This window comes from Periophthalmus magnuspinnatus, chromosome 15 (assembly GCF_009829125.3).
Source record: "Periophthalmus magnuspinnatus isolate fPerMag1 chromosome 15, fPerMag1.2.pri, whole genome shotgun sequence".
In the NCBI taxonomy this organism is placed as follows: domain Eukaryota; kingdom Metazoa; phylum Chordata; class Actinopteri; order Gobiiformes; family Gobiidae; genus Periophthalmus; species Periophthalmus magnuspinnatus.
In genome coordinates this window covers 25,026,058-25,052,365 of record NC_047140.1, presented here as the reverse complement: position 1 = coordinate 25,052,365, position 26,308 = coordinate 25,026,058, and the positions used below count along the sequence as shown (strand labels likewise).

At 39.5% G+C, this 26,308-nt stretch overlaps 1 protein-coding gene across 14 annotated transcripts in view; it reads left to right on the top strand.

Annotated features, from left to right (window-relative positions):
- The first annotated feature begins 430 nt into the window (after nucleotides 1-430).
- The window catches only part of LOC117382306 (neurexin-1a-like), a 313,634-nt gene continuing 287,756 nt past the window's right edge, over nucleotides 431-26,308 (top strand). For 5 of the 14 annotated variants that reach the window (XM_055227252.1, XM_055227255.1, XM_055227254.1 and 2 more), the window contains exons 1-5: nucleotides 431-599; nucleotides 1,689-2,964; nucleotides 20,460-20,477; nucleotides 21,830-21,859; nucleotides 23,462-23,509. In XM_055227252.1, coding sequence (XP_055083227.1) covers nucleotides 2,253-2,964; nucleotides 20,460-20,477; nucleotides 21,830-21,859; nucleotides 23,462-23,509 — 808 coding nt within the window. In that variant the 5' untranslated portion in view covers nucleotides 431-599; nucleotides 1,689-2,252. The remainder of the gene's footprint in view (nucleotides 600-1,688; nucleotides 2,965-20,459; nucleotides 20,478-21,829; nucleotides 21,860-23,461; nucleotides 23,510-26,308) is intronic. The other 9 variants (XM_033979432.2, XM_033979427.2, XM_033979441.2 and 6 more) reach the window with 3 other exon arrangements.

The window sequence follows — 26,308 nt, the reverse complement described above, 5'->3', positions numbered from 1 at the left end:
TACAATCCTCAAAATAGTGTTTAAACTGTAAGATTTGGTTTGGCATTTGTGCAAACTGATGACTTTGCATGCATGTTATTGTAGGCCTAAAAGAACTGTCAGAATCCACGCTTACAACTGATTCCCTTAAATAAAATCAAATAAAATGTACTATTATCCAAGCAGCTTACATGATAAATGACTGACACTGGTTGATATTTGCATAGAAAATGAGATCCCATTCACTAAACCCCTTGTGCTGCCCTCGGATGTTGCGCGTAAACGTTGCCCGGGCTGTAAATACCCACAGACCAGAGACAGATGAGCGGTGGAGGCAGAGGCGCTGTCCAAGGTACTGCATTCGGCCCCTCCCCGGTAGACATCACGGGGAGACACGTGATTCTCGCTGTCTGTGGCTCCTGACAGTCGCTGGATAGGCTCAACGGGGGGAACCAGATTGTACCTTCTCCTCCGCTGAAGATAACGGGATTTTCTCCACTGCGCACCGGCGCCGGAGCTTCCATCCAGCCGCTCCAACTGGCTTTGCGTCTTTTTCCCTTTTGTCTTGAGTTTGTGTTTTTTGGACACTGGAAACTAACTTCATACACGGATTATTGGAGGTAATGTGAACACCACGGGCAGTCGAGTTTTAGTCTGAAAGTATTGGCGTTTCTTCACTTGCAAATTGGTCTCGGGTTGCACGTAAAATGAGGCAAGATTTGAAACAGGGCGCACTATCCTGTCCTATTTCCCAGTGGGAGCTTTGGGTAAAATAGCAATTTACGCGCAAATAGTTGTGGGTCCCATTCAAGTAACACTTCTAAATTGCCAGTTTTTTGCATCTAAAGCACGCTAATGATGATGAGTCCAAGTAGTCACACGGAGCCGTTCGTTATTCGTTCGTTATTCGTTCGTTGTTCGTGTGCGGAGTGAAGATGCCCTGCTTTGCAATTGAGACGAAACGCTAACTTAGATTTGCTGATTGCAAGTAAAACGGATTTTAATTCACGCGCAAGATACGTGTCTAATCTTAAAAGAAACAGTTTTTGTATAGTTTGCTTTCTGTGTCATATGTCCAGAGATGTTTGGGTGTTTGGGTTAAAAAGCGGTCCTGCGCGAGAGGGGAATAGTGATGAGGCAGACAGAATGGAGCAGAGCGGACTGTGGAAGCAGCAGCAGCGGTCCCACTCGCCGCTTCGTCTCACACAGACCGGGCTTTGTGGAGCGAATGACGCACTTATTCACACGCTACAGATGCTCGTTATTGCGCGCACGTAAAGGAATGCCATCGCTGAAAATAAACGAACTTTTAGGACTCGAGTCAATACCCCTGAACAAATCAGAGTTATTCGAGCAGTGATTAAGCTATTCTCATCGAGATTCAAAACGAGCAAACATATAAAACAGACTCGGGAGTAGTGATTGATTGGGTATGTGATACAGGAGCTTTGGACTGGCTACATGTGTGTATACAGGGGCTGTTTTGTGTGCAGCTGTGTGCTACTAGGAAAGCCTGATATGAATCTAATGATATGGTTTGTGAAGACACAAAGGCCTGTGTGGAATAAATGCCAGAGGAGTGTACGTAAATACTGTGATTAGACTGATGATAGTGTTTAGAGTGAATGGTGATGAGGGTTTTGGACACAAGCGTTCAACGCACAAGTCAAAATGCTCACTGTGTTTTCTTTCTTTCTCTTTTTTTCCAGCTTGCATTGGGACTAAGGAGCTCTCTGACAGACAGCCTGCCTCTTCTCTCACGTCAGGTTGGTTACATATGGCATTTTTACAGAGGATGCAGGGTGAAGAGCCCCAGGCGAGGCTCCTAGATCCTGACCAAAGAAAAGAGGCATGAACATGAAGCTGCTATTTCACCTCGAGTGAAACCGGGTCTGACTGGCACCACAAGAGACACTTCCTCATTACACAAATTAGACCAACTGTGCCAATGGATTTTTGACTGCAGTTCATTTTGATGTAAACAGCCATGGCAGAGAGGACCTTTAGACAGAGCCCAGTGTTCTGGAGCGAGCAGTGAGAGCTTTGGCAGTGGCCTGGCCTATGTAAGGTAATGAGATTCGCTCCAGGGAACAAGTGGTGGCCAAGAGTCTTGCATTGCAAAAACATAGTATTTAAGCATTTCTTGTAAAATGCACCTGTTAGCTCTGGTGTGCCCATCTAGACAGGCTAATTCCTAACGTCCTTAATTACTGGAAAGATAAAGTCAGATTGAACCTATTTAATTTAGACTTCCTGTAGTTAGTGATTCCATCATGGTCCTCCAGAAGCCCAGTGGTACCCATGTTCTGTGGGTGGCCCTTGTAGTGTGTTGTTTGTTGGAGATGAGTTCTTGTTTGGAGTTCTCTGGAGCTGAGGGCCAGTGGGCCAGATTTCCCGTGTGGAACGCCTGCTGTGAGAGCGAGATGAGCTTCAACATGAAAACCAAGAGCTCCCAGGGGCTCCTGGTGTACTTCGATGACGAGGGATTCTGTGACTTTTTAGAGCTGCTCATAGTCAACGGTAAACTCAGCCTTCGCTTCTCCATCTTCTGTGCTGAGCCCGCCTCCATCCTGTCCGACATTGCGGTCAACGACAGCCAGTGGCACAGCGTGACAATACGGAGAAACTTTAAGAACACCACTCTGGTCGTGGACAGTGAGGTGAAGTGGGTGGAGGTGAGGTCGAAGCGGAGGGACATGACCGTGTTCAGTCACCTGTTTGTTGGGGGTATACCTCCGGAGTTACGCTCGGTCGCCCTGAGGCTCACGTCTGTGGTGGTGAAGGACCAGCCTCCGTTCACGGGGTGGATAACCAACATCACAGTCAACAGCACCGAGGCCCTGCTGGTCAATAGTGAGGGAGTCCTGCAGGATGTGTGTGGTACTGCAAACATGTGCTTAAACGGAGGAGTGTGCAGCCTGATCAACGATGAGCCCACCTGCGACTGCTCCCACACCGGCTACCAGGGCAAGGACTGCAGTGAAGGTAAGACATCTGACTCAGCCCATACACAGAGCAGCATGTTCTCTGTCATTTAGAGCATTCCCCTCCTCTATTTCGTCATGCGCCATTGATTTGCTAAACAGTTTGTTTGTATGGCTGTCTCTCCTACTAGGCCTCATTAGTAAAACTTGCAGGTGTTTCTGTCCCCTAAGGTGTTCTCCATTCTTATCAAAGTAGCTCCACAGGGATTGGTTGACCTATGAAACATCTCCAATGGCTTACCCCCAACTACCATCGAGCAGTCATTGTCAAGTGAGAGAGAGTAAACATGGATTAAACCAGTGACCTCATCGAAAACGGTCCAACCACCGCGCACGCTCTTAGTGATGTCATTCATTATCAGGGCCAAAATAAGATTACATCAAATTTCCGCTTAGACACTTGAATTATTTAGATGAATTGTATTATCTAAAAAGTTAAAAGTGAATATTTTTAAGTCTCATATACAGTTGGCTAAGGTGCATACAAATCAATATATGTTCTAATTCTTTGTTTACTATTGATAACAGCGTATAGATTCGAGGCTTTTTAGATCGAGGTATGATTGTGAAGGATTATTGTGGTGTGAATGTGATTTTTGGATTTTTAAACAGCTCGCATTACGCTATTTTCTGATCTGTTATAATGTTTCTCATCAAAAACATACCTGGAGTTTTGTTTTGTTTCATTCACAACTGTTTAACACACAAACCCTGCAAATTTAGGCTGAGTTCAAACAGAAAACACTCTGTTCCACCCTGTGATGTCACGTGGTAATACAGGAAGTTCTCCATTGTGTTTTTCAACTGCATACGCCTTCACTAGAATCACGTGGATCATTTCAGCTCTGGATTCGCGAATTTCTACGTAACTAAAGGTAAAAACGTAGCTGTTAACTTAAGCTACCATGTCATGACATCACAAGGTGGAGTATTTTGAGCTTTGGAGATGTACACAGATAATAAAGTGTTACTCAAAAATGTGTGAACGAAAGAAAACACGACTCCAGGTATGTTTTTAATGAGCAAACATGTCTTAAACCTCACAAGAATGATTTTTTGCGCAATATAGGGCCTTTTTAATGTAAAATTTAGCTGGCATCGCACAACTAAATCGCCTAAATGATTTTCCAAACCTGTCTTCAATTGAGCTGCGTCTTGTAACTGAATCTGTGATCACTAATGCAATGAAAACATCATCTTTCCACAAATGAGCCAACCACTGAAGCGTATTTAACCCGCTGCAGATCAGAGAGGTGCACGGCTTTATTAACACAACCGTCAAAGAGTTTGTCTAATAAGAAATCGCATCGCAGTCTTTTCATGTTCCAGCTCTTGACAGTCTCTTCATAACGGCAGATAACAGCCCATTTATGTACTTAAACAAATCATCCCATCTTAAAGTATTGTGTGTCAGAGGTTAATCAGGCTTTTGTCATGCTCTCGCACCTGGAAGTTGGGTTAATGAGCAAAACACTCCACATTTGTCAATAGCACTTTTCCCCCTCCCCGTCTTAATTGCCTCTTGACTTGCATCTTTATGATTGTTTTGAGGATGCAGTGTCAAGTTGTGTAATTCGAAACAATATGCCTCGATCTCATAATGATCGTCATATTCCCACCTGCTTCATGTATAATTATCTCGTATATGAGTAGAGCAGCCATTATAGAGATTTAAATGACAAACTATAGCAGATTTAAACCGTTTTTATTAATTTATGTGGGGTTTTTTTTGTTTTTTTTGAGTACGTAGAATCATTAAGAGCAGACTCGAGACTGCAAGTTTGTAATCTCGTTAAGGTGCCATGTTAATTACGTCATAAGACTGAATTTAATAACGTCTGATGAATTTAAAACACACTGTTCACTCTATGAAAAAGCAGATTGGACAACACTGTATGAAATGTATTGATAAGGGAATATTTCATAGACTGCCTGAATATCTCACTTCTTGTATAAAGGATTAGCTACAACAGAACTGGGATGGAAAAACAAAACAAAACAACGATTTTAGCTGTTTTGCCTCCCAAAAATGGAATATATGTCAAGAAAATGCAAAATTGGATACTTTAGTGCCACAAACGCAATTTAATAATCTGGCGACAAACGTGTATGCTAACACCTGCACCTGCTTTTAATGTTTTAAACGGACTTGTATGTTGTTTTTTGTTTGTATTTTTTCTCCCTCTACACATGAAGATAATTAAAATAGCACAACATTTTCAAAAGCATAACAATTTAGAATTTTAATTACATTCTCTGATCAATTTGTAGTTGTAGTTAGTCTTCCCTGCAACAAATAAAGGTAGAATAGTCTTTCTTCTTTTACTTTGGCCTGACACGAGAACACATTTTGAACAGTGATATGTTGCTGAAGTAAATATATACGTGATAAACTATAATATTGAAACCAAATTATAAGCAAAAACATCCAGAAAAAATGATTCTAAATGTATATTATTGTTAAAAAAAATATGAGCTGCAATACATAAATAACAACATTCAACACACTGTAGTACAGAAAACACTTTGTTCCACCTTGTGATGTCATCTGGTAATACAGGAAGTGCTCCACACACCTCACTAGTATCATTTGGATAATTCCAGCTCTAGATTTGCTCATCTTTACTGAACAAAAGATAAAACGTAGCTGTTAACTTAACCACCACGACTATATGACATCACAAGGTGGAGCAGAGCATTTTGAGTTTTGGAGATGTAGACAGACTAATAATAAAAGATTACTCAAATATGTGTGAATGAAACAAAACACAACTCCATGTATGTTTTGTTCCCAGTAGTGCAAATAAAAATTCCTCATGATAAACATTAAACCCTGAAATGACCGTTCCATCTGTCATGTAGTGAACGAGGAGTCGATATAGTGTTCACTGTGACGGGCCTACTGTTATTTACTGCTTATTCTCTACAAACTAGTGCTATCACGTGGAAGCTCGAGAGTATGACCTCACTCTCACCACTGGAACATTAAACCCGTACAGTGGGTACAGTAAAGCCGCTCTATGGACTTGTGCCTAATTAGGTTGAGTTAGTATCGGAGGCGGAGTGTCCCCTGCTCTGGAGCATGTCTGAATGCAGAGCACAGCTGGTGACTGCAGCCGCACATCACTGCCGCACATCACTGCCGCACATCACTGCCGCACATCACTGCTGACAGCTCCATGACAAGTCTTCTTTCCATTATTCAAACTAACAGAGTGGCACATATTTTTACAAACACGTCAGCCATTTTGTATGTCAGGTAATTCAGGTCTTAATTTTATAAGCGTGAGGAGAAATTGTCACGTTAAATTAAATGAAGACTTATACTGTAAAATGGAAAATGCAGCACTGTTTAAAATGATTTACTTCAGTCATTTTCAGTAGTAGATTGAATCGCTTAAAGGGCCCATATTACACTGTTTTCTGATCTATGTTATGTTGTTGTTTCTTCATCAAAAACATACTTGGAGTTGTGTTTCATTCACACATGTTTAACACACAAACCCTGCATATTTACGCTGAGTTCTTCTCTCAAACGAAAAACACTCCGTTCCACCTTGTGATGTCATGTGGTGAAACAGGAAGTGCTCCACTGTGTTTTAAACTGCATAAACCTTCACTAGAATCATTTGGATAATTTCAGCCCTGGAATTGCCAATCTCTACAGAACAAAAGGTAAAAGGTAGATGTCAACTTGAAAAGTACCACTACATGACATCACAAAGTGGAACGGAGCATTTTGAGCTTTGGAGATGTAGACAGACTAATAGTAAAGGATTATTTGAACACGTGTAAATGAAACAACACAACTCAAGGTATGTTTTTGATGAGGTAACAACTCGTCTTAAAGCTCACAAGAGTCAATTTTGATAATATAAGATCTTTAAACATACAACTTTTCTTTGTTTTCAAGATGTTAATTCAGCTTAAAATAAGAAAATCTATTTGCCAGTAGCACAAGTCAAATGTCCCTACGCCTATGGAAAATAATCTGTCTTAAAATTGAAAGTATTGCATTGAAAGAAGTCACAAATTTCAAGACAATTTCACTTCACTCACTACAAAATATTCGTATTTTTTATCATCTAGAAATAAATTCTTATGTCACATTCAAAGCAGTTTCTCCACAGCCATAATTTGTTAAAGCTAAATGTAACGGCAATGTCTGTTCTGATTTGAACCAATATCTTTTAATACAAGTCTTCAGTGTCAGACGGGCTTATAAAAACAGTAATTACACACCTGCGATCGCTGGGGTCTATTTATAGCTCAATGTGACACTAACATTCAAAGATGAGAAAACTGAACTTCCTCAGTGGAATGCAGGAACTTGTGCTACGCTTGTCCTTAAGTCTCTGGTGTTAGAATCGCACTGTTTAAGCTTTAGGTTTTGCAGGACAGGTTTGGGTGAAGTGGATTTGCTGCTCATTTATTCAAAGCTGTTTTTGTTTTGATATAAAAATGTACGTTCATGTGATTTGTAAGTGATGAATGCTTCTACTTGCCTTTTTTGAGTATTTGGTGCTAAACTGTATGTACAGATTTTACACTTTGTTCATTTGTAAACAACGTCTTTGAGCTAAAAACGGTTTGGTAATAGAAATAAGTCCATTGACGAAACTGCAGAACGTCTTTGTAGTATTTGTACTGTAGCAAGCCCACGCTAAGATGTATAGATATTGGGAATAGGTGGAAGTTTTCTGAGGATTCAAGCCTCAAATGCAGAACAAAACAGGATTACTCAAACATGAACCAACTAAAATCTAACCTTAAACGAAGAGGGAACACTGTTAAAGAAGACTTAATGTGCTTGTGTCTGCTATATAGTTATAATCTATGACATCATAACAAAGAGCCACGCATCTGTCGGCTCCTCCTCTCAAATCCTACGTGCATTATCGATTAAGAAAATAAAACTGAAGAACGATCTAAGTACAGAGCAGTGGGCGTATGCTAGTGGCGGTGAAAATGTTGATTTACTGGCAATATGGCATCTTGAAAATAAGCACAAACATGCACAAATCACTCCTAAAACAACTTCGAGAGGATAAATGAGAAAGGGAAACAACTATAACATGGTAAATCCTCTGAAAACTCGATTTTCCACAATAGGTCTGCCTTAAAACGTAACTAAAAGCTCATAAAAGTTGTCCCCTTTAAGTGTCCTGCACCGTTGTTACACAAACTTGCTCCACTTTGATCGGCTGAAGGATTACAGGCTTTTGTGCTGACCTGTCAAATGCCCCAACGTCCAATCCCAAACCAGCGTAGCACATAAACAATTATTGAAATGCACTGTGCCCTGGTCAGCCCTGGTGTCTCATTAGTGAAATAACACAGATGCAGCGCACACAGCTCTATATTTGATCCTGATAATAAATGGGATGATGGAGTCACTGCTCTGAGCCAAACTGTTCAGGTGAAAGTGGGACACCGCATTGTATAGAGAGAGGGAACAGCAATATATATCACACATTATATTAAAAACTATTCTTATACACTGCCATTTTTACCACTGTGGGTGTTAAAGGCCCAATATGATGCATTATTTTACATTTTATAACTACTTTTAAGGCAACTACTTTTTTAGACATGTTATTTTGTTGATTACATGGAAAAAAAAGTAAGTTAGCCTTAATTTCTGAGTAAAAAAATCATAATCGTAAGCAGTGCACAGTGCAAATGAGGCTCAAACAGTAGCTGATTAGAAAACAACATTGTAATAGTGATGATTTAGCACAGAATAGACAGACTTTGCACAGAAGAGTTCACAATATTGATGGAAGTGCATCGTTGTGGTCACTAGAACTATTTCATCTCAATCTGTGAAACTGTCCGATCTTATTTTCTCAAACTAAAATGGTTCAAAAGCAAACAATTTACTTTGCACAGCTTAGAAAACGATATCACATCTTCGTCACATTTCATAATCATTCAACACTAAGAAAAATAAATAAATAAATCATATCCTGGACACTTCTCTTTATATATTAGCTCCATCCCGTTGTTAGCTAACCATTATCCCATGCTATTACCGTAATGCATGTCTCCTCTTTTGGTTATGACACTTGTTCTTTAATTGGTTCGGAGCTGCTCTAATTGAGTTTTAATCAGTGGTAGGAGCGTCACATGACTGGATGCCCTGCCAGTGAGAGGGGTCTTAATGGCCCCGGTGCCCCCTCGAGTGCATTAGAGCCGTGTTTTACATCATCTGTCACAATGATCACTCAGCACCTGCTCAGTGGAGGAGGAGGAGGTGCGATACTTTAAATGCAAATCAAATGCAAGTAAAATGTTTCCTGAGAGAATAACATGTATTTTAACTGTATAACTTTTCAAATGATGTGCTTTTATTGCTTCACCTGGAATGTTCTACAGTATGACAATAAAACGTATCACTACAGTGTTTATTTCACTGTATTAATGTTCAAAATATCTTTAAAAACTGTAAAAAACTATGTAACTTGACCTTGTGGCACCAAATTCTTGTCTCAACGGAGAGAAATGAGTTTGATATTCCAGGCAAAGCGATAACATCTCCATTGAGATGAGCAGGTAGCAGTCACTCCCTCAAAAAAGTTCCATAGTGCCCCTTTATTCAGTTGGGTATAACACATGTTGGCTGGTGCTTGTACAGTTATCTGCTGTGTGAGCAGTTAATGGGACACTGTTGAGTGTTTGAACATCATATGTATTATTTATTATGATGAAGCACAGCTATTCAAAGTTACATTTTCTGTTTGGATGAAGACTTGGCGTCATGCCTCGAGTCAATACTGAACAATTTGTGCCAAGACTCTCCAAGGACGGGGCTTATACAGTGAAAGCGACAATAAAATACACAAGGAGGAAGTGAATGGTCTCTGGCTCGCCTCCAGAATCCGCAAACATGTGTGTGTTGGGCAAACTGGTGACTCATTTGAACTATTTGAACTGCCCCAAGTGAATTCATGTCTCAGATTGTCTTAGGCCTGTTGCTCACTGGCCCTTGTTGTACCCACCTGTGGCCCCTCTTTGCTGGTCACCGTGACAACATTCAGTAATAAAAGAAAGCATTTAATTTATGCTCTAATGGAAGACAAGGTTTGGATTTAATATGGTTCCACTCCTTTTGAGCTTGAATAAGAAAAACAAGTGCTTTAAGTGTACTGGAGATGTGCATACTGGCTTATTGTGTTCATAAATGGTATAGTATGCTTTTATTTGAACAGGGACAGTGCACAACATTACATTGACCTTAAAACAGGAAAGATGCATGATGAAAGGATATAGCAAAAGCACTAATTTCCACCTGTAATGCCTGGACAGGTTGATGTTTAAGTAAAAGTAACAGTAACATATTGGACATACATCCAGTACAACACATCTCGCCCCTCAAATACGCCATAAATCTGATCGAAATAAATAAAAAAATAATAAGAAAAATAAGAAAATGAATGAAATAATAAGCCAAACAACACAATGTATCAGTTTTATTGCAGGCAAAATTTTATCCCAAATATTTTTCCTGCTATTTTCAGTTTTATATTGAATAATGTAAAGGAAATCATAAAGCCACAAACTGCATCACTGCGTCTGGCATTATAAGGCTAAGGCTGGATGCAGGAGACTTACAGGGCCAAATAAGACCTTATAATCATGTACGACTCTCCCTCATTATCTTACACTCCGCTGCATGTGTGAGTTACATCCGTGCACTTCTTCCTTGTTATACTTGTGAATGTTTCTCACAGCTTTTTTTTTTCAAACCCAATCTGCTGCTTCAGTGAAATGCCACTATATGAGGAGCAGTAGAGGATCTGTTCTGCAGTTTTAAAGGTCCACTATCTCTGCCACGGACAGTTTAATCCAATACTGTGGGACATTCCAGACAGAGCGATAGCATCTCCATGGATACAAGCGAGTTACACCGTGCACCTTTAACAGGAAGCCAATGGACGTTTTAAGTAGTTTTGGATCAATATTTATTCCTACAATAAACAGAATTTAAAATAAGGATCTAAATAATCTTTAAAGTAAAAGTCTCTAATAAATAAGCACGTAATGTTATTTTGCCTTTGTGGTGCTGCAATTATGTGCTAAAACTATAACCTGACAGTGATGACAGATCTGCAGTTGTAGTTTGAATATGCATATCCACTGGAGAGCTGTCAATCATTCGGTCATGTGACACATCTGTCCAAGTGTCAGTCATAGAGGGGCTCCGCTCAGACAATGCAGTCAGATTAATACCACAGTGCTGTACGCCAGTTTAAGAATAGATACTGTACTGGGATCAAAAGATTAGAGGGATTTTCCCCGTGGATTTTTCCCTTGTTTAAATACAACCGCTCCGACTGTCAAAAGAGTGTTTCTGAAATACTCTGACACCAGGCCCCTCCTAAAGTGGATCGCTCCCTCAGCACAAATAAACATGTTGGAATACAAATACCCATTACGCAACTATGTTATATACTGTACTGTGCCGTTTCATTGTCAGCACACAGAGCTGTCACCTGAAATCAATGCAATATCATGGGATGCATAATTCCAACAATAGGAGTGATTTGTTGTGTATGCCGGGGAAAATTCACATAACAATAGTGTTTACCAGAAGTGATGGTGGCATTTGCATATGTGCGTCTCATGTAGGCTTTCATGGTCTGATTGTGAAATGTTCTCAATGAATAATGTAATGTGATCATGAATGAGGCTGGGGAGAAATGCACAGTCTGGGTGTCTTTGATGCTACTCTTTATAGAGAATGATAAAAGAAAAAAATAGATCAAATTGAAATTGCAATTATTATAATTTGTTCATATATTGGAAAAATAATTATACAGTTTTAGTCAGACTTGGCTGGTGCTGTTGGGATGTGAGATTACTCAATGATGAATTAATTGGATTAGATAAAATATTCATGACAAGGCAAGTAGAAATAAAGATTTTTTTTTGCCTTGAATCTTATCTGTTTCTTAAAAAACAAGAAAATATACTACTGGCAACAGCTAAAAGCAATCTCTAAAGGAATAATTATAGTGGACTTGTAGATCCTTGGTTCTAATCCAGTGCTGCGCCTCTGTTAATTTGTCATAAACTACAGAAAAAGCTAATTTAACCATCAAAATGCTCCAAACCGTATACAGTATAATTGGAATTTTATATTTATTATGATAATATTATGAATTCTTTAGATTAAATCTGGAGAAGATAATTTGTTGCCTGAAAATAAAGACTCTTATTTGACTAGATTCATTGATTAATTGAGTAAAGTCAAAGTTGAAATGAAATAAAAACTGTTGCCAAATCTAAGAGTGAATCTTTGGCATTAGTGGATATGACAGATGCCTTCAACCTTCTGAGACTGCATTACATAATGTACTTCAAACTGGGCAGATATTCAGTGTACATGGGTAAAATGTTGACACAAAACATTACCATATCTTCTAATGTGGAGCCATATAATACATTTATTACCATATGGCTTTACATATAATTTACATAAGTTTCCTTTCCACATGAGTTCTGACTCAGTCTACTGCTTTTCATCAGATCTTCAGCAGCACAAGTATTCTCCGGACACTTCCTCCACAGTTTTGCAGATCTGTCTTTTATTATAGTGCTGCTTTGAGCACAACGGCATTTAACAGTATTTTTCTTCTTCGTTTTTTTTCAGTCCAGCAGCACAGTCACACTTCAGATGTGAAATTGTCACATGTCAGCTTTGGGACCCACAGTTTCACTAAAAAGCTGTTGAGCACTTTCAGCGAGAATATGTCCTTGGAGTATATTGGTTCCAAGTAGGTTTTTCCGTTCCCTTAATTTCTATTCTAACAAACTAAGTGAAGATTTCCTCATACCTCACCAACCTCCTTACTTAGGGAAATGTCTTGTGCATTATAAGAGATATAATCTAGCCAGGGATTAAGGTTATTACCACTACGGTATAAGCTGTTCTGTTGATCCTACTGGATCATAAGCTCTGTAAGATGTAGGAGAGTGGAGAGGTCCTCTTCACATCTGCTTCCTATGTGTCTGTGCCATCTCCTTGGAAATATCTCCACTGGATTAATGTCCACACACCATCTGCCCTGCTCAAGTTTGAATAACAGCATAATAAGATTCATTAAACACAATGCATTCTTTTATACCAGCAGAAGGCAATTACAAAACATAGTATGGGACTGCACATTGGAAGAGTGGTTTGCATTTCTGTCTATAGACATTGTGAAATGATCATAAACTTAAAGGTCCATTACGTAAATTTTCTGGTAGATGGTCCATCACCTGTTTTTTATGAAGATGCTCTTGCTTTGCTGCTGATGTAGGCAAGACTTTTTGTGTAGTACCATTCATACACAAAGTAATTTAAAGTGTTACAGAATAAGAAATCACAATACAACAAATCAAAACATAATCATCACAGAATTAACATTAAAAGAGAAAAGTGCAGAATAAAAACCTTTCAGTCATATCCCAGAACTGTTTTGAGCCTGGATTTAAACATTGTCAAAGTAGAGGCCTGTCTCACATCTTCAGGAAGATTGTTCCAGGCTTTAGTTGCATAAAACTAAAACGCTGATTCCCCATGTTTAGTCCTGACTCTGAGGACTGACTCCGGCCTCCTGCTGGTGCCCAGAGTGTGTGATGTTTCATATGGCACTAACATGTGGGAGATGTACTTTATTGTTAGGACATACAGAGATTTATTCACAGAGCTGCTTTAAAGTCTGTTCTCTGAGCCACAGGAGCCAGTGCACAGACCTGAGCACAGGACGTATGTGTGAAGTACTTCTTGGTTCTAGTTGGGACCTGAACTGCAGTGTTCTGGATGTACTGCATCTGTCTTAACGCTTGTTTTGAGAGGCCAGTGAGCAGGACGTTACAATAGTCTAACTGGAGACAAATGCATGGATAAGTCTCCCCAAGTCTGGTTTAGACAGTATACCTTTAATTTTTGCAATGTTTTTAGATGGTAAAAAGCTGCAGATGTTATTGATTTGACATCTGCAGCTAATGTGTTAAACATTTGTGAATGAAACAAAACAAAACTTTTGTTATGTTTTTGATGATGACACATTATCATGCACTGCAGTATGGTATTAAACGAGCTTACATTTATTCTGTTTAAGTTGCCAAAACATTACCTGGACAAATACTCATTCTCATGGGGTTATGGAGGGCATCTCTTTGTTGCATCTCTACAGATCTTACCTGTCACTTAGCCTGTTAGCAACATCCGCTTTGAAATGCAATTCTAGCTCTAGAGAGACAAGCAGAAGACATAGCACACTTTTAATGGCTTTTGTTCATGTTGTACTTACCCTCCTGCTGTTTCCCTGATTGACTGAAATGTTGTGTATATTGAGGCAAACAAACAAGGCATTTTAAAGGAATACAAGAGCTAAAGATAGATATAGATAGATTTACATGTCCCAAGTTAAATGAATGAGTTTTTAGGAACAGCTCTCCATTCTTTAGAGCAAATATTACGGATCTATAAATAATTAGCTTATCAAAGATCCACTTTTCCCTCTAAATGCTCCAAACCGTGTTGTCTTTGCAGTGGCTCTTCAGTTAAACGGGAATCCTATTCATTTCAACGGAGAATTTGAGAACGGTTTCGTCTAGGTTGATTTGTGCAAACGGACAAGTCAACACTGCACTGATTCTCATGGAGGCTTTAAACGGCTCTGTAGTCCCTATAGAACCTATTTTCTGTCAAGATCGGCAGCCCCGCGCAAAATAATACAACCCGAATGACGACGGCGAGATTGGTCTAAGATACAATCCTTCTGCCATTCATTTTCACTATTCAAAATGGCCAGTTGTCGCTCGTCATATGTTTCTGCTGCTCATATTGCCGACCCGCTCCTTCATAGCCGCTCCGAGCCTGTGGGAGTGTAAAATCCTGCTCAAGTTGTCAGACACTTTTCCTTTTTGTGCTTTCAATAATGACATCCCACACAAAAGATGTCAGCTCCCCAAAGTGTCCTGCAGATTTCTGACAGTCCTGGCCGCTCCTGGACTTAAAATTGTGCAGTATCGCCGTATCAATTTCCATTTGTGTGTCTGGTCACGCTGCAGCTTCCTCTCTGTGTCTCTGCTGCCTGATAATGAGCCAATGGCGAGTAATGCGGGATAGATGCGTTCGGTTTGCACTGAGATAGGCCCTCACTTAGACTCATTACTCTTGATTTGGTTCAAATTGTAATTTAACAACAAATCGATTCTCAGGCAGAGCTGACCTTTGCTAGGAGCTTTTTACATTTTCCCTCAAAGCGCTAGTGCGACGCCGAACCCGTGGAAAGCCTAGCCCTCCCGCTATTTTAAAACCACTGTCTCATGTGCCGTGTGCGATGGATCTCACGCCTTCTGTTCTGATTTGTTTTTGTCGTGGCTGATGGAAATACAAGAGCGCTCTAATTAAGACACACAATTGGATATAAGCTCTTTGAAAACATGTCTGCACAAATATGGGAACAGGCTTGCACAGCGTTTTGGGATTTTTCAATTTGCCCGAGTTTCCCTGCAACTCATTTTGTGCACAAATGAGTAACAGAAAAGTAATATTGGTTATCAGAGGCAATGAGAATCTCTTCTTCCATTTGTCTGCAGATGCCACAACAAATCTTTTGCTCAGTGATTTCATATGTAGTTGATATAAGGATATAACTTTCTCGATCATTTAGAATTCCGACATGACGCCAAAAACTAGATTGTGTTTTCGAATGCCAAGTCTAACACTTAAAAGTCCTATATTATGCAGAATTGACTGTTGTTACCTCATCAAAAACATAGCACGAGTTGTGTTTTCTTTCATTCACGCATGTTTGAGTAATCCTGCATTATTAGTCTGTCTACATCTCTAAAACTCAGCAAGCTCTGTTCCACCTTGTGATGTCATGTACTGGTGTTTTTAACAGCTTCCTTTAGTTCAGTAAAGATTGGTAATTCCAAAGCTGAAATTGTCCAAATGATTCTAGTGAAGGTGTACGGAGCACTTCCTGTATTACCACATGACATCACAAGGTGGAACGAGGTGTTTGAGAGAAGGGCTCAGCCTAAATTTGCAGGATTTGTGTGTTAAACGTGTGTGAATGAAAAAAAAAACACAACTCGTATGTTTTTGATGAGGAAACATAACATAGATCAGATCAAAATAAGTCCACTGTGCACTGCGTTTTATTGTCAGAAAATGAGGAAATGCACAGTTGGCATGCTAATTATGGTTAGCATTACCGCTCTGGCCCTCAACATTGTGTAAAGTGCTTATAAACTCATCGTGGTGAGTAATTAAGATGAATGAATTCTGATTTTTTTCATTAAGTATTAATTAAAATCAGGTGCAGTGTCTTTAAAATCTCTCCATCATTATCTATTCTTTTCTGTTGCATTATTTAATACCACTCACTGCACAATATTGTCAGTTTGTGTTTCTTATTATAAGCTTCGGCCGTTCTACACATGCATTTTATTCCAAAGTTGTAGTTTGAAGTCTGAAGTCTTTAAAGTGTCTTTCGATAAAATGGGCCCATTTGTTTAAGAGCTGGTACATTACACAGACAATTAGGCTCTCAGAACTGGCTGCAAAAATCATTTTCAAGCCTATTATAATAGCAGTAATGGTCACACATGGTCCTTGAGTACGGACTAAAAAAAGACAGATTTTGGAGAGTTTCTTTAACACTGCTGTCAAATAGATGTAAAGGAATAGCCCGGTTGACAGGTCTCAGGAGCAGAGAAAACCTCACAAAGAAATGATCTCTTATTTCTGCAGCTATGTCCTAGTAGCTCTGACACATTTTTTCCACAATCAGATGCAGTGTGTGGCAGACTAATTGAATCTATTTGAGTAGATTAAAAAAAAAAAAAAAAAAAAAAAAGACTGACCCGCACTTTGGCTTTCTGTGTTTTATCAGTTAATCTCGTGGTGTGGAGCTGTGGTCATGTCAAGGTTGGTTTTATGAGTCAGAAGGAGGTCACATGTGCACGCTAGTCCTGGATTATAAAATGATCAGGCACAACATTACGACCACCTGCACACACTGGGATCCACATTTCCCGTACAATCTACCGTTAACGTTTAGCTTCGATTTTCCATATAGATACTGTTCACATCAACTCGTAGCATTCAGCAGCTCCTATACTTTATATACAAAGCGGAATCCCATGCAGTCTTTTTGCGTATATATTTATAATTAATTGGTACATTCACACAAACCACAAAAGTTTAACGTCTTTTCTGTCAGCGCAAATGAGTGTAAGTATTTTTTTTCACAGCAAAATGTAGTGCTAGAGCAATCAATGTTTGTTCAAAGGACTTTAATTAAGACAGGAGGTTCATATTTCAAGTTTGTGAACTCAAAATATATCATGTTCAGTATTTAAATAGTGAAAAAAATAGTGAATCAACAATAATATTCAATAGAACAGTAGAAAGTAGTATAGCACATGTATCAAACTCTAGGTCCGGGGGCCAAATGCAGCCCGCCATGTCATTTTATGTGGCCCGTGACAAGGTAAATTTAAACGTATGACTGTCTTAAAATGTTTTATTTCTTTGCAAATTTGAGACAGACCATTTTGCTGATGTGGCCCTCAGTGAAATTGAGTTTGACACCCCTGTAGTAGAGTGTCCACCAGTCTGAAGGTTCAAATCCCGCTCTCGATATAAACGCCATTGGTTGCGCGGTCAGATCCACTGATCCACAGGTTGGTGGTGCGATTCCAGCTCCCACACATGAATGCTGTCGTTGTGCCCTTGGGCAAGACACTCAACGCACCTCACCCCCAGTGTCCGCGTACTTTGCTTTATGAATGTGTGTGTGTGAACGGGCGAGTGGTTCCTTGATGTAAATCGCTTTGAGTGCCTTGAAGGTGGAAAAGCGCTATTTACCATTTTACCACAACCATGAAATCCGTGAACGTGAACGCAGCCTATTATACAGATCAAGAGCCGCTGTTAGGGATATATACAAGCATGTCCCAGTTTTCCAGGCGTTGCAATATGCTCAGGGTTATTCTAACATTTTTCACAATACTATATAATTTAATAATTGATTGCTCAGGAGAAAAAATGGAAATAAATCAATACCACCTATGTTATGTTTGAACGGACATCCACCCCCTTTGTCACATCCCAAAATGCCTCTGAGATAATTGTCAATATTTCTAGTAATTCCCAGAGTGTTGTGTTTTGGTAGCTGCCATTAGCGCATCATCAGAGTGCAAGCTCAGTGTATTTTGGTGTAGTGTTACTAGCACAATAGCACCGTGATCACTTTGTCAGAAGGGATTAAGTGGATTAACGTCTCTGGATTAGGATGGAACCAGCTGGGTACATTTGTGGAAGAAAGTGCGTTTCCGTGTGTCTGTGTGTGTGTTTGTGTGCGTTTGTGTGTGTGGGATAGGACTCTTGTTTTAATGGGTTTTGCCAGATGATAGGGCTGTTCGGCTCAAGCTTTTCTTTATTCTATTATCCAGCGAGTTCGTTCCATACAATTCACCTCTGCAATTTATACAAGAATATCATATTTTCAGCAACAACTTTACCTTATTCCTCACCCTCTTTTGCCTCTAAATACTCCAAACCACGCTTTTCTTTGTGGTGGTACTTCCGGTTAAGCAGGAATTCCTTCAACAATGCACCGATTCTCTGGGAGGCTTTAAAACGTCTTAGGAGTCCCTATAGAACGTATTTACTGTCAAGACCAGCAGCTCCATGCAAATATAATACAACCGAAATGACAATGGCAACTTCCGGATGAACTAGGGTAAACATTTTCATTCAAAAACATAAAAACAATGAAAAAAACGTAAAAAAAAACAAACATAAAAGTGACTATGGACGGACTGTCTGAGAGAGTCTTCTACATCATTTAGTGTTACGCCCTGCCAAAATGAGCCATATATCGTCGTCTTTGTGCTAGTCCCACGCCTGAATAAATGTTGAGATAATCATCCTCCACAAAATCAATGTTTATAGTGACAAAGGAAAGGAGTGTCTCTGGTTTGCTAGTCTATAAAATACTAGGTTGAGGAAGGGATTCTTTCAATGCAGTAAAATAAACCCCCAAACCCATTCATTTAAAAGCATTGTTTATGTATGTGAGTATTTTCTAAGAATGTCTTTTAAGTTTGGTGTTCTCAGTCTTGTTTTCCTCATGCGGTTGGCTCCATGCTTGTTTCTGACAGAATGCGTTTGCAGTCGTGTGCGGCTTCATCATCAAACTAACTTTTTGTGAACAAAGTGCACTGTTTATTGATTGTTCCCTTCAACTGCAGAATCTGATTTATCTCCACTTCAAAACCTTCAAATTTACATTGAAACCCAAACACCACTAGACACAGAGCTAGTGGAATATCTTATATTTTCAGCATTTGCATTACTAAAGTCAAATACACTTTATGAAATTTGAACGGCATGGCTGCACACCGTCTTTGTAACTTGTTCACAAAATGATCTAATTTTTGCATGATGTCTGGTTTGGAATGGGAGCCATTGATGGTGGTAAGTTTTTGGTCAGAGATCTGTGAATCTGAACAAGAAAGTTTTTTAAGAGGTAGGACTTTTATGTTTTAGTGGCCTACCTGCTGCATGACAAAAACTCCAGTTACCATAGCAATTACATCTCTTGCATGTGTTACATCTGTTTATTTAGACAGGCCTACTGTTTTCACTGTGGTTCACCTCTGGGTATTGTTCAGTTGGTTTTGCATGCTTTTTTTTCCACATCACTCTGTACCGCCGCCACGCTTCTCTCAATTACTTCAGCCATATGAGTCTCCATCTTCTTTACAGTGGCAGCTTTCGGTCAAACCATTTCACACTTTCACAAATGTCACTTTGGTTTTCAAATTATAACTGTTTTTATTTTGAAAGCCTGTTTTGTTTTTGCATTCCAATTCAGTTCAGTTTCACTATTATTCCCTAAACTGTGTGACAAAACTAAGGGAAAAAAGCTTTGGAAACAGCAGACCCCCCTAGGTGCATTGTAACCTGAGGGATTGCCACACCGGTTGTTTATTTTACCTTTTGTTTCTTGCGGTGCATTTCATCACAACCAGCCAAAAACAAAGCCTAAATTTGCGAAAACTCAAAACTCAGGTGTTTCAAATGTAATAGTTAAGCCTTAAGTCATAGTCGTAGTATTGCAAACTGAAGATGCCTCAGTGATTCAACACAGCTTAGCATTTAGCAATCACTTAAAACATTCAAGTAGATTATGGTTTCTTCTCCAACCCGCCCTCTCTCACCTCAGAGACAAATCTTCAAGGTTAAAATCAAATATTCAGGATTCTCTCCCATCCCAGTGCGGCACTCCTGGTCAGGCTAGAGAAAGGGGACAGAGTAAAAAGAGCAGTCCATAAATCACAGCCGCTCCTGAAGGGGGTGCTATAGGTCACGTGCATGTGATGTTCCGCCTTGCATGCTGACGACATGCAAAGGCCCGTACTGTGTGCATGCTGCTTAATGAGTGTCTCCTCTCTCTCCCTCTGCCTGTCCGGCTCCAGAAGACGACCCAAACGAAGGTGGGTGTTGTATCTCTGCTCATGTCTTTGCTTTTTATGTGTCAAGACTGTTTCATACAGGCAAAAAGAGGGTAAGTCTGACTCCTGAAGATGACATCACGTTTCATGGACCTCAGGCTTTGAACAACTGCAGGTTGTTTGGCAAACTGTATTGTCTTGACTTAATTAGTGTTAATTAGTGCCTTGTTTGTGGTTGGCTTTGTGTCACATCTCATCGCTGCGACATGGACAAATAATATAAATGATGTTTTCATTTGACAGCTTTATTAAACAACATCTGCCTCATCTGTTAACACAACAAGCTTTTTATAATACTGCCGTGATGTAAATGTAAAATACCTTAAGTCAGGGGTGATCCAGCCATTTTTGTCCGTCCTCAAGCTTCCTGCTGGTGGCCCAAATTACCATAGGAAGTATGTTTTAGTGCGAATTTAAGTATGTACTTCTACCTAAATGACGTAACACTGCGTTCGGACATTATTTTTAGTCTATATCACAACTTTTATTCCTGTGGCTCAGTGTATTTACCAGTGCTCTATGGCCCTTTTGGTTAATATTGCATTGTTCATTATATAAGAAAAGTTTATATAAAAAAAGACCAAAATCTACTTCAGTATTTCGTCTTTTGGCTACACCTTTTTGCAGACTTTACAGAGAAGTAGACAGTAGCTGCAGCCGATCGTTGAATCATTTGCCCTCCGAATCTTCACTTACATTTTGTCATTATGTTGATTTTCTCCATTCCATTAATTGTCAGTGATATTATCGTAGAAACTAATGAAAAACAAATTGCAAAGTACAATCAGCTTTTAAACGCACTGTTGAATTTCATTATTGCCATTAACTAACAACTCCCATTACTCACCTGAACGAGCTCCTCTTCTGTAATAGTACATATTATTAAAGTTCACCCAACCTTAAAGCGCCGTGTGGATTCCTCCATGTTATTTTTTTTTCCATATAATCTGGGTCAAAGAAATGGAAGCTATGCGTTTTGTGTTAATTAACTGTAGTAATGTGTTCTAGTACATTACCTCATTGTCTGCAAGGTTATTTCTATACTGTATCGCTGTATTTCTTCAATTGGAGTGGACCACAAGGCTTTTTAAGGGCCTATAAATGTCATTAGTAAGTCATTGATGATGCATGGCAACTGTTCGGAGGTTGACCACATGCTCATCACTATACCCGTGTCTGTATACCCCACCCTTTGACTACCCCATGCCCCTTATCTCTCCCAGCACCTCCCAAACTGTAACGCTGGCATCTGCTCTCGTATGAGTCAGATGCCCTCAGCTTTTTTTCCCATGATCCCTTGCTCTCTTCTGACTGTACTCTTGTTTTCCTTAAAGGTCTGGCACACCTGATGATGGGCGACCAAGGTATGAGCTAAACTTCCTTGTTCCTTGTTCCTTGTTATTCCCATTTTTCCGCCGTCTCCTCCCAAGTTGTGTGTTTTTCCAGGCTTGAAGCTTCTCATATCGGCAGCTTTTTTTTTTTTCCTTTCTTTTCCTGAGCGACCTAGTTGATTCTCCCATGCAGGGACTTTTTCATATGACCCCATTTTAAATTCATTTGGCTTGAATCTATCTCCTCTGCTGAATAGCTGTGCTCTCTTGCCTCACATTGTCTTGAATTATTCATTTAAATGGTATATTTGGATGTGTTTTATACTTCCTGTATGTGGTTAAAAAAACACATTTACATTAACATGGGAAAGAGGCTGTGGAACACGGCTTTCTAAATCCCCCGTTGGCTTTGTGGCACCATTGCATGTGTTCATTTTCTATATGGCCTGCACAATATATACAGCAACAAATCTTTTACGAGTACAAAATCTATATAGAGTTATGTACGTAGGCCTGTCACGATAACATATTTTGAAGTTTGATATATTGCTGAAGTAAATATAGATGAGAAACGATGATATTAAAACTAATTTATGCACTGACACAATAACCAAAGATCAACCGTCTACAGCTTAAATCTTATCACATAGCCAAAAAATAAACAAAAATTTCCCAGTAATGCAAAATAAAAGTACATACGATAAATACTCACCCCCAAAAACTTTCATATATTAAAGTTGATATAGTTATTATTGTGACAGGCCTATATGTACATTTAGAACAATCCAATTCGCCCAGTTTGGTCCGTGTAAAGTCATATTTTGGTACTGGTTAAGATGGAAAGATTTAGGCCTTTTTTGACCAGTTTAAACTTGGATTAGTTACATTAGATGTTGCAGTCCTCTGTTATATATCCCCCAGTTTGAGCTCATGTCTCAGCCTCCAAACTAAAATAAATTAGGGCCATCATGTCACCAAGACACTTCAAATAAGCATAAAGTTGTATACCTTTCCCTACTATTGTGCAGAGTGGGTTTAGCGTGTGCGTACCCCAGTTCTGCAGAGGAGATGGGGTGTCAAATGTTGTCTCATACTTCCATTGCACGCCTCTGCTGCCATTAAGCTTCTCTCTTCTTTCCCTTGTTTTAAATTGGGCACTTACTTGGTGTCTCCTCTCCTTTTTGTCTGGAATCTGCTTACTTCATGGAACATTTCACCAAATCTTATAGGTAAAAACAAAGGTACTATCTTTTATTTTTAATCCATCCTAATCACACCGTGTTGGCTTTGTATCCTCATCCTCAATGGTTGTCTTAATTGTATTTCCGACTGTATTGTTTGAAGGTAGGTGCTTTTTGCATTGCTGAAGCCACCTGTTTTTCCTTTTCTGCTTGGTGCATGATAAAAATGAGCCTCACTTGGGTATAGGGACACGCTAGTTGTTGTCCTAGTTCTGATAGCGCACCACCACCTCCACCACCACCATCACCCAGGGGTAACTCCGGCATTTTGTCCCCATAAATGGCTGTGTGTTTTGGGGTGGATGGTACTGGGCGTCCCTCCCCCTGGCTGTGGTGCTCCCTCATGGGGTAAGTGGACTTCTGATCTTTGCTCTTTGCTGACTCTCCTCCTCAGGGCAGAGAGGGGAATCTTGGCTTCTCAGGTCCCTGCTGAGCATTCAAGGTAAAAACTTAAATTATTAAATTATTTTTCATTGCTTAAAATGGTCATACAATCATGCTGCAGTTATTTCCATGTGTTTTATTACTGGCTGAGTGGTTTGCTTCATGAACTCAAAGCTTATATACAGTGGTGGCCAAAATGATTAGAGAGTGTGGCATATTTATTCAGCAAAATTTACTTTTCAGAGCTTTTAACCATGATATAGTTGTTTCCCCGTCTCATTTCCCCTCTCATGTTTGCTTAAACTTTATTAATCTATATAAGACGCCATATTACCGATCAATCCCAGTTTTCACCGCCACCGGCATACACCCAATTTGTCATACTTAATCTGTTCTTTTGTTTGTCAATTTTATTTTCTTAATCGGTGATATGCGTAGGATTTGGCAGCATCGTTTAGTCATTTTGGTACAAATGAAAAATCCATAGGAAGGGCCAATTTGTTGTGACGTCAGCTCCCATTGGACAACGCAATTCTCGAACGCACAAATCAGACAACTTGTTTCTTTTATTAAGTTGTTTTGGATGAATATTGCAATTTAAAATGTGCAAATTATAACATAATGATCCGTGGCTGTCATAAATTATAACTATAGAGGAGACACGAGCGCAATACGTCTTTGTTAATTAAATCAAATATGACACTTTTTTCGACAATCAAACTAACTTTACAACAAGTGTCTCCTTATGTCTATTCTTTATGTTGTTAGTTTAAAGCTATATATAACAGCCAGTCTGACAATCTCTCCAACTAATCACTAATACATTGACGAAACAACGAATTATGTGATGCGTTTTGCCCAAGGACTCAAAAAAAGTATCTATAGCTGTTGTTATGGCTGCCTCTTTAGTCACATTTACCCAACTCCAGACTTATAGCGCATTCAAACTGCTTAAAAACTGCATAAATGGTCCTATGTTTGTGTCATTTTTACAGTGCGCTGTTTAATGGGGAAATCAGACATATAATTTTGGTCACCACTGCATATTTTAACATTGCTTAGGCTGAATGACTCATTTGTTTGCCGTCATTGTGGCTCCTATAAGTTGGTTCATCGCTTTTGCCACTTCATTCAATCGAAACTATTTGCTCAAATTGAAATGATTGTCATGTCAACCCCTGTGTAATTTCTGAATCTGAAGCATCGACACAAAGGTAAGTCTCAAAACCTGCACGCTGGTATTTTTGAACCGCACACACACACACACACACACACACACACACACATACATACAACGCTCCCTATCCTTGCTCTGTTTGATACTATCACACTGAATACTATTAGGCTTCCACTTCACACACATTCGCTTGTCGAAGTTTTTTCTTCATTATGAACTGCCGCTTTCATTCGTCCAAGGTAAGTTTTTGTTTTACTCACCGCATCTCAACAGCACTGATGAGTCACGGAAATCAGCGTGACATTACACACACACACATACACACTCGACAGTTGCTGTTTAAATATAGAACCAAGTCAAACACATCTTTGGAAAATGAATAAATCGGCTGGAGGTGACGCATGTGAAGATCTGTTCTTAGATTTTTGCACATGCTTTGGTGGCAGTTTGGGTTGTTGAGTTTAGCTTTTTCTTGTTGTGAGAAAGACCAGCATAATGACTTTGATTGGGAAAAAAATAATCTGGTGCTATAGCTGTTGGATAAGGCTTTGGAAATGAATAAAATGTGGGCACATAAACATGTAAGTCCTGTTGAACTATGGAAATGACTTAATCTGCTGGATTGTGTTGGGGTCTTCATCTACAAGTTAATAGTTATTATTTATTTTACCATTGTCTCAGGCTTGGGTTATGTTTCACTCTTGTCTATATTTGGCCCTGTTTTGGTCCTGATGTAGACTTGGTTAGTCCCTGTTCTAGCTGGTTTAGTCCTGGCCTAGTCCGTGTTTTAGTCCCAGTTAAGTCCTAGTTTTTATGTGTTGTGTGCGCAAATATGAACAGAGCCTAAAAGTTAATGAAACTGAAAAAGTCAGTAAATATCAGTGGTATTCAAATCAGGGGTATAGCACAAAATGGTTACAAATCATCTTGATGGACCTGCACTACATGTTTATGGAAAAAATGCATATTACAGACTTTGTGAGGGGCCCGTCCCTGCACTGGGCCCCGGGTAAACAGCACCCTTTACCCCCCTCAGTCTGACGCCCCTGATTCAAACCCAGAATGTGTCGCATCCAACATAAACTTACATTTATAACTAGACCTGCTTTTGCGATCACACCATACGCACCCAATCTAGAGCAAAGGAAAAGAACTCTTTACTTGTAGATGCATTTAAACAACTGCTCTGTTGTTTTCACTGCCTTATACCAAAGCCACTAGTTTTTCAATTGTGCAGTGGCGCAGGATGTGTGTGGCAGAAGGAGAGCCGCGGGGACAGTCTCAGAGATGCTGACGAGGCACAAATGTGACATATACGGATCGCCTTGTTTCTAATTTGGGCTGTGCTCCTCTGGTCCCTGTGTTGTCTTGTGCGCCTCTCGTAGTTATATTTTTATAGTCTGTGTGGTCCCAAACATGTTGCCCTTTAGATGGTAGAAACTTATTATATCGCACATACGCTTTACAAAATCCACTGGGTACGTTTACAGGGTCAATAGAAATCAGAGGAATGACCCAGTTTTGGTGTGTTTAGATGCATGAAAGAAACCTGATCATCGAAAACACCTGGTTTTGGGTCAGTTTTTCTTTTTCTTTTTTTTTTTTTTTTTGGAGTGACTGTTGGATTTGAGAGTTACTTTAAAATGAATTTTACTTTGTCTTCCAAATCCGATTCTTTGG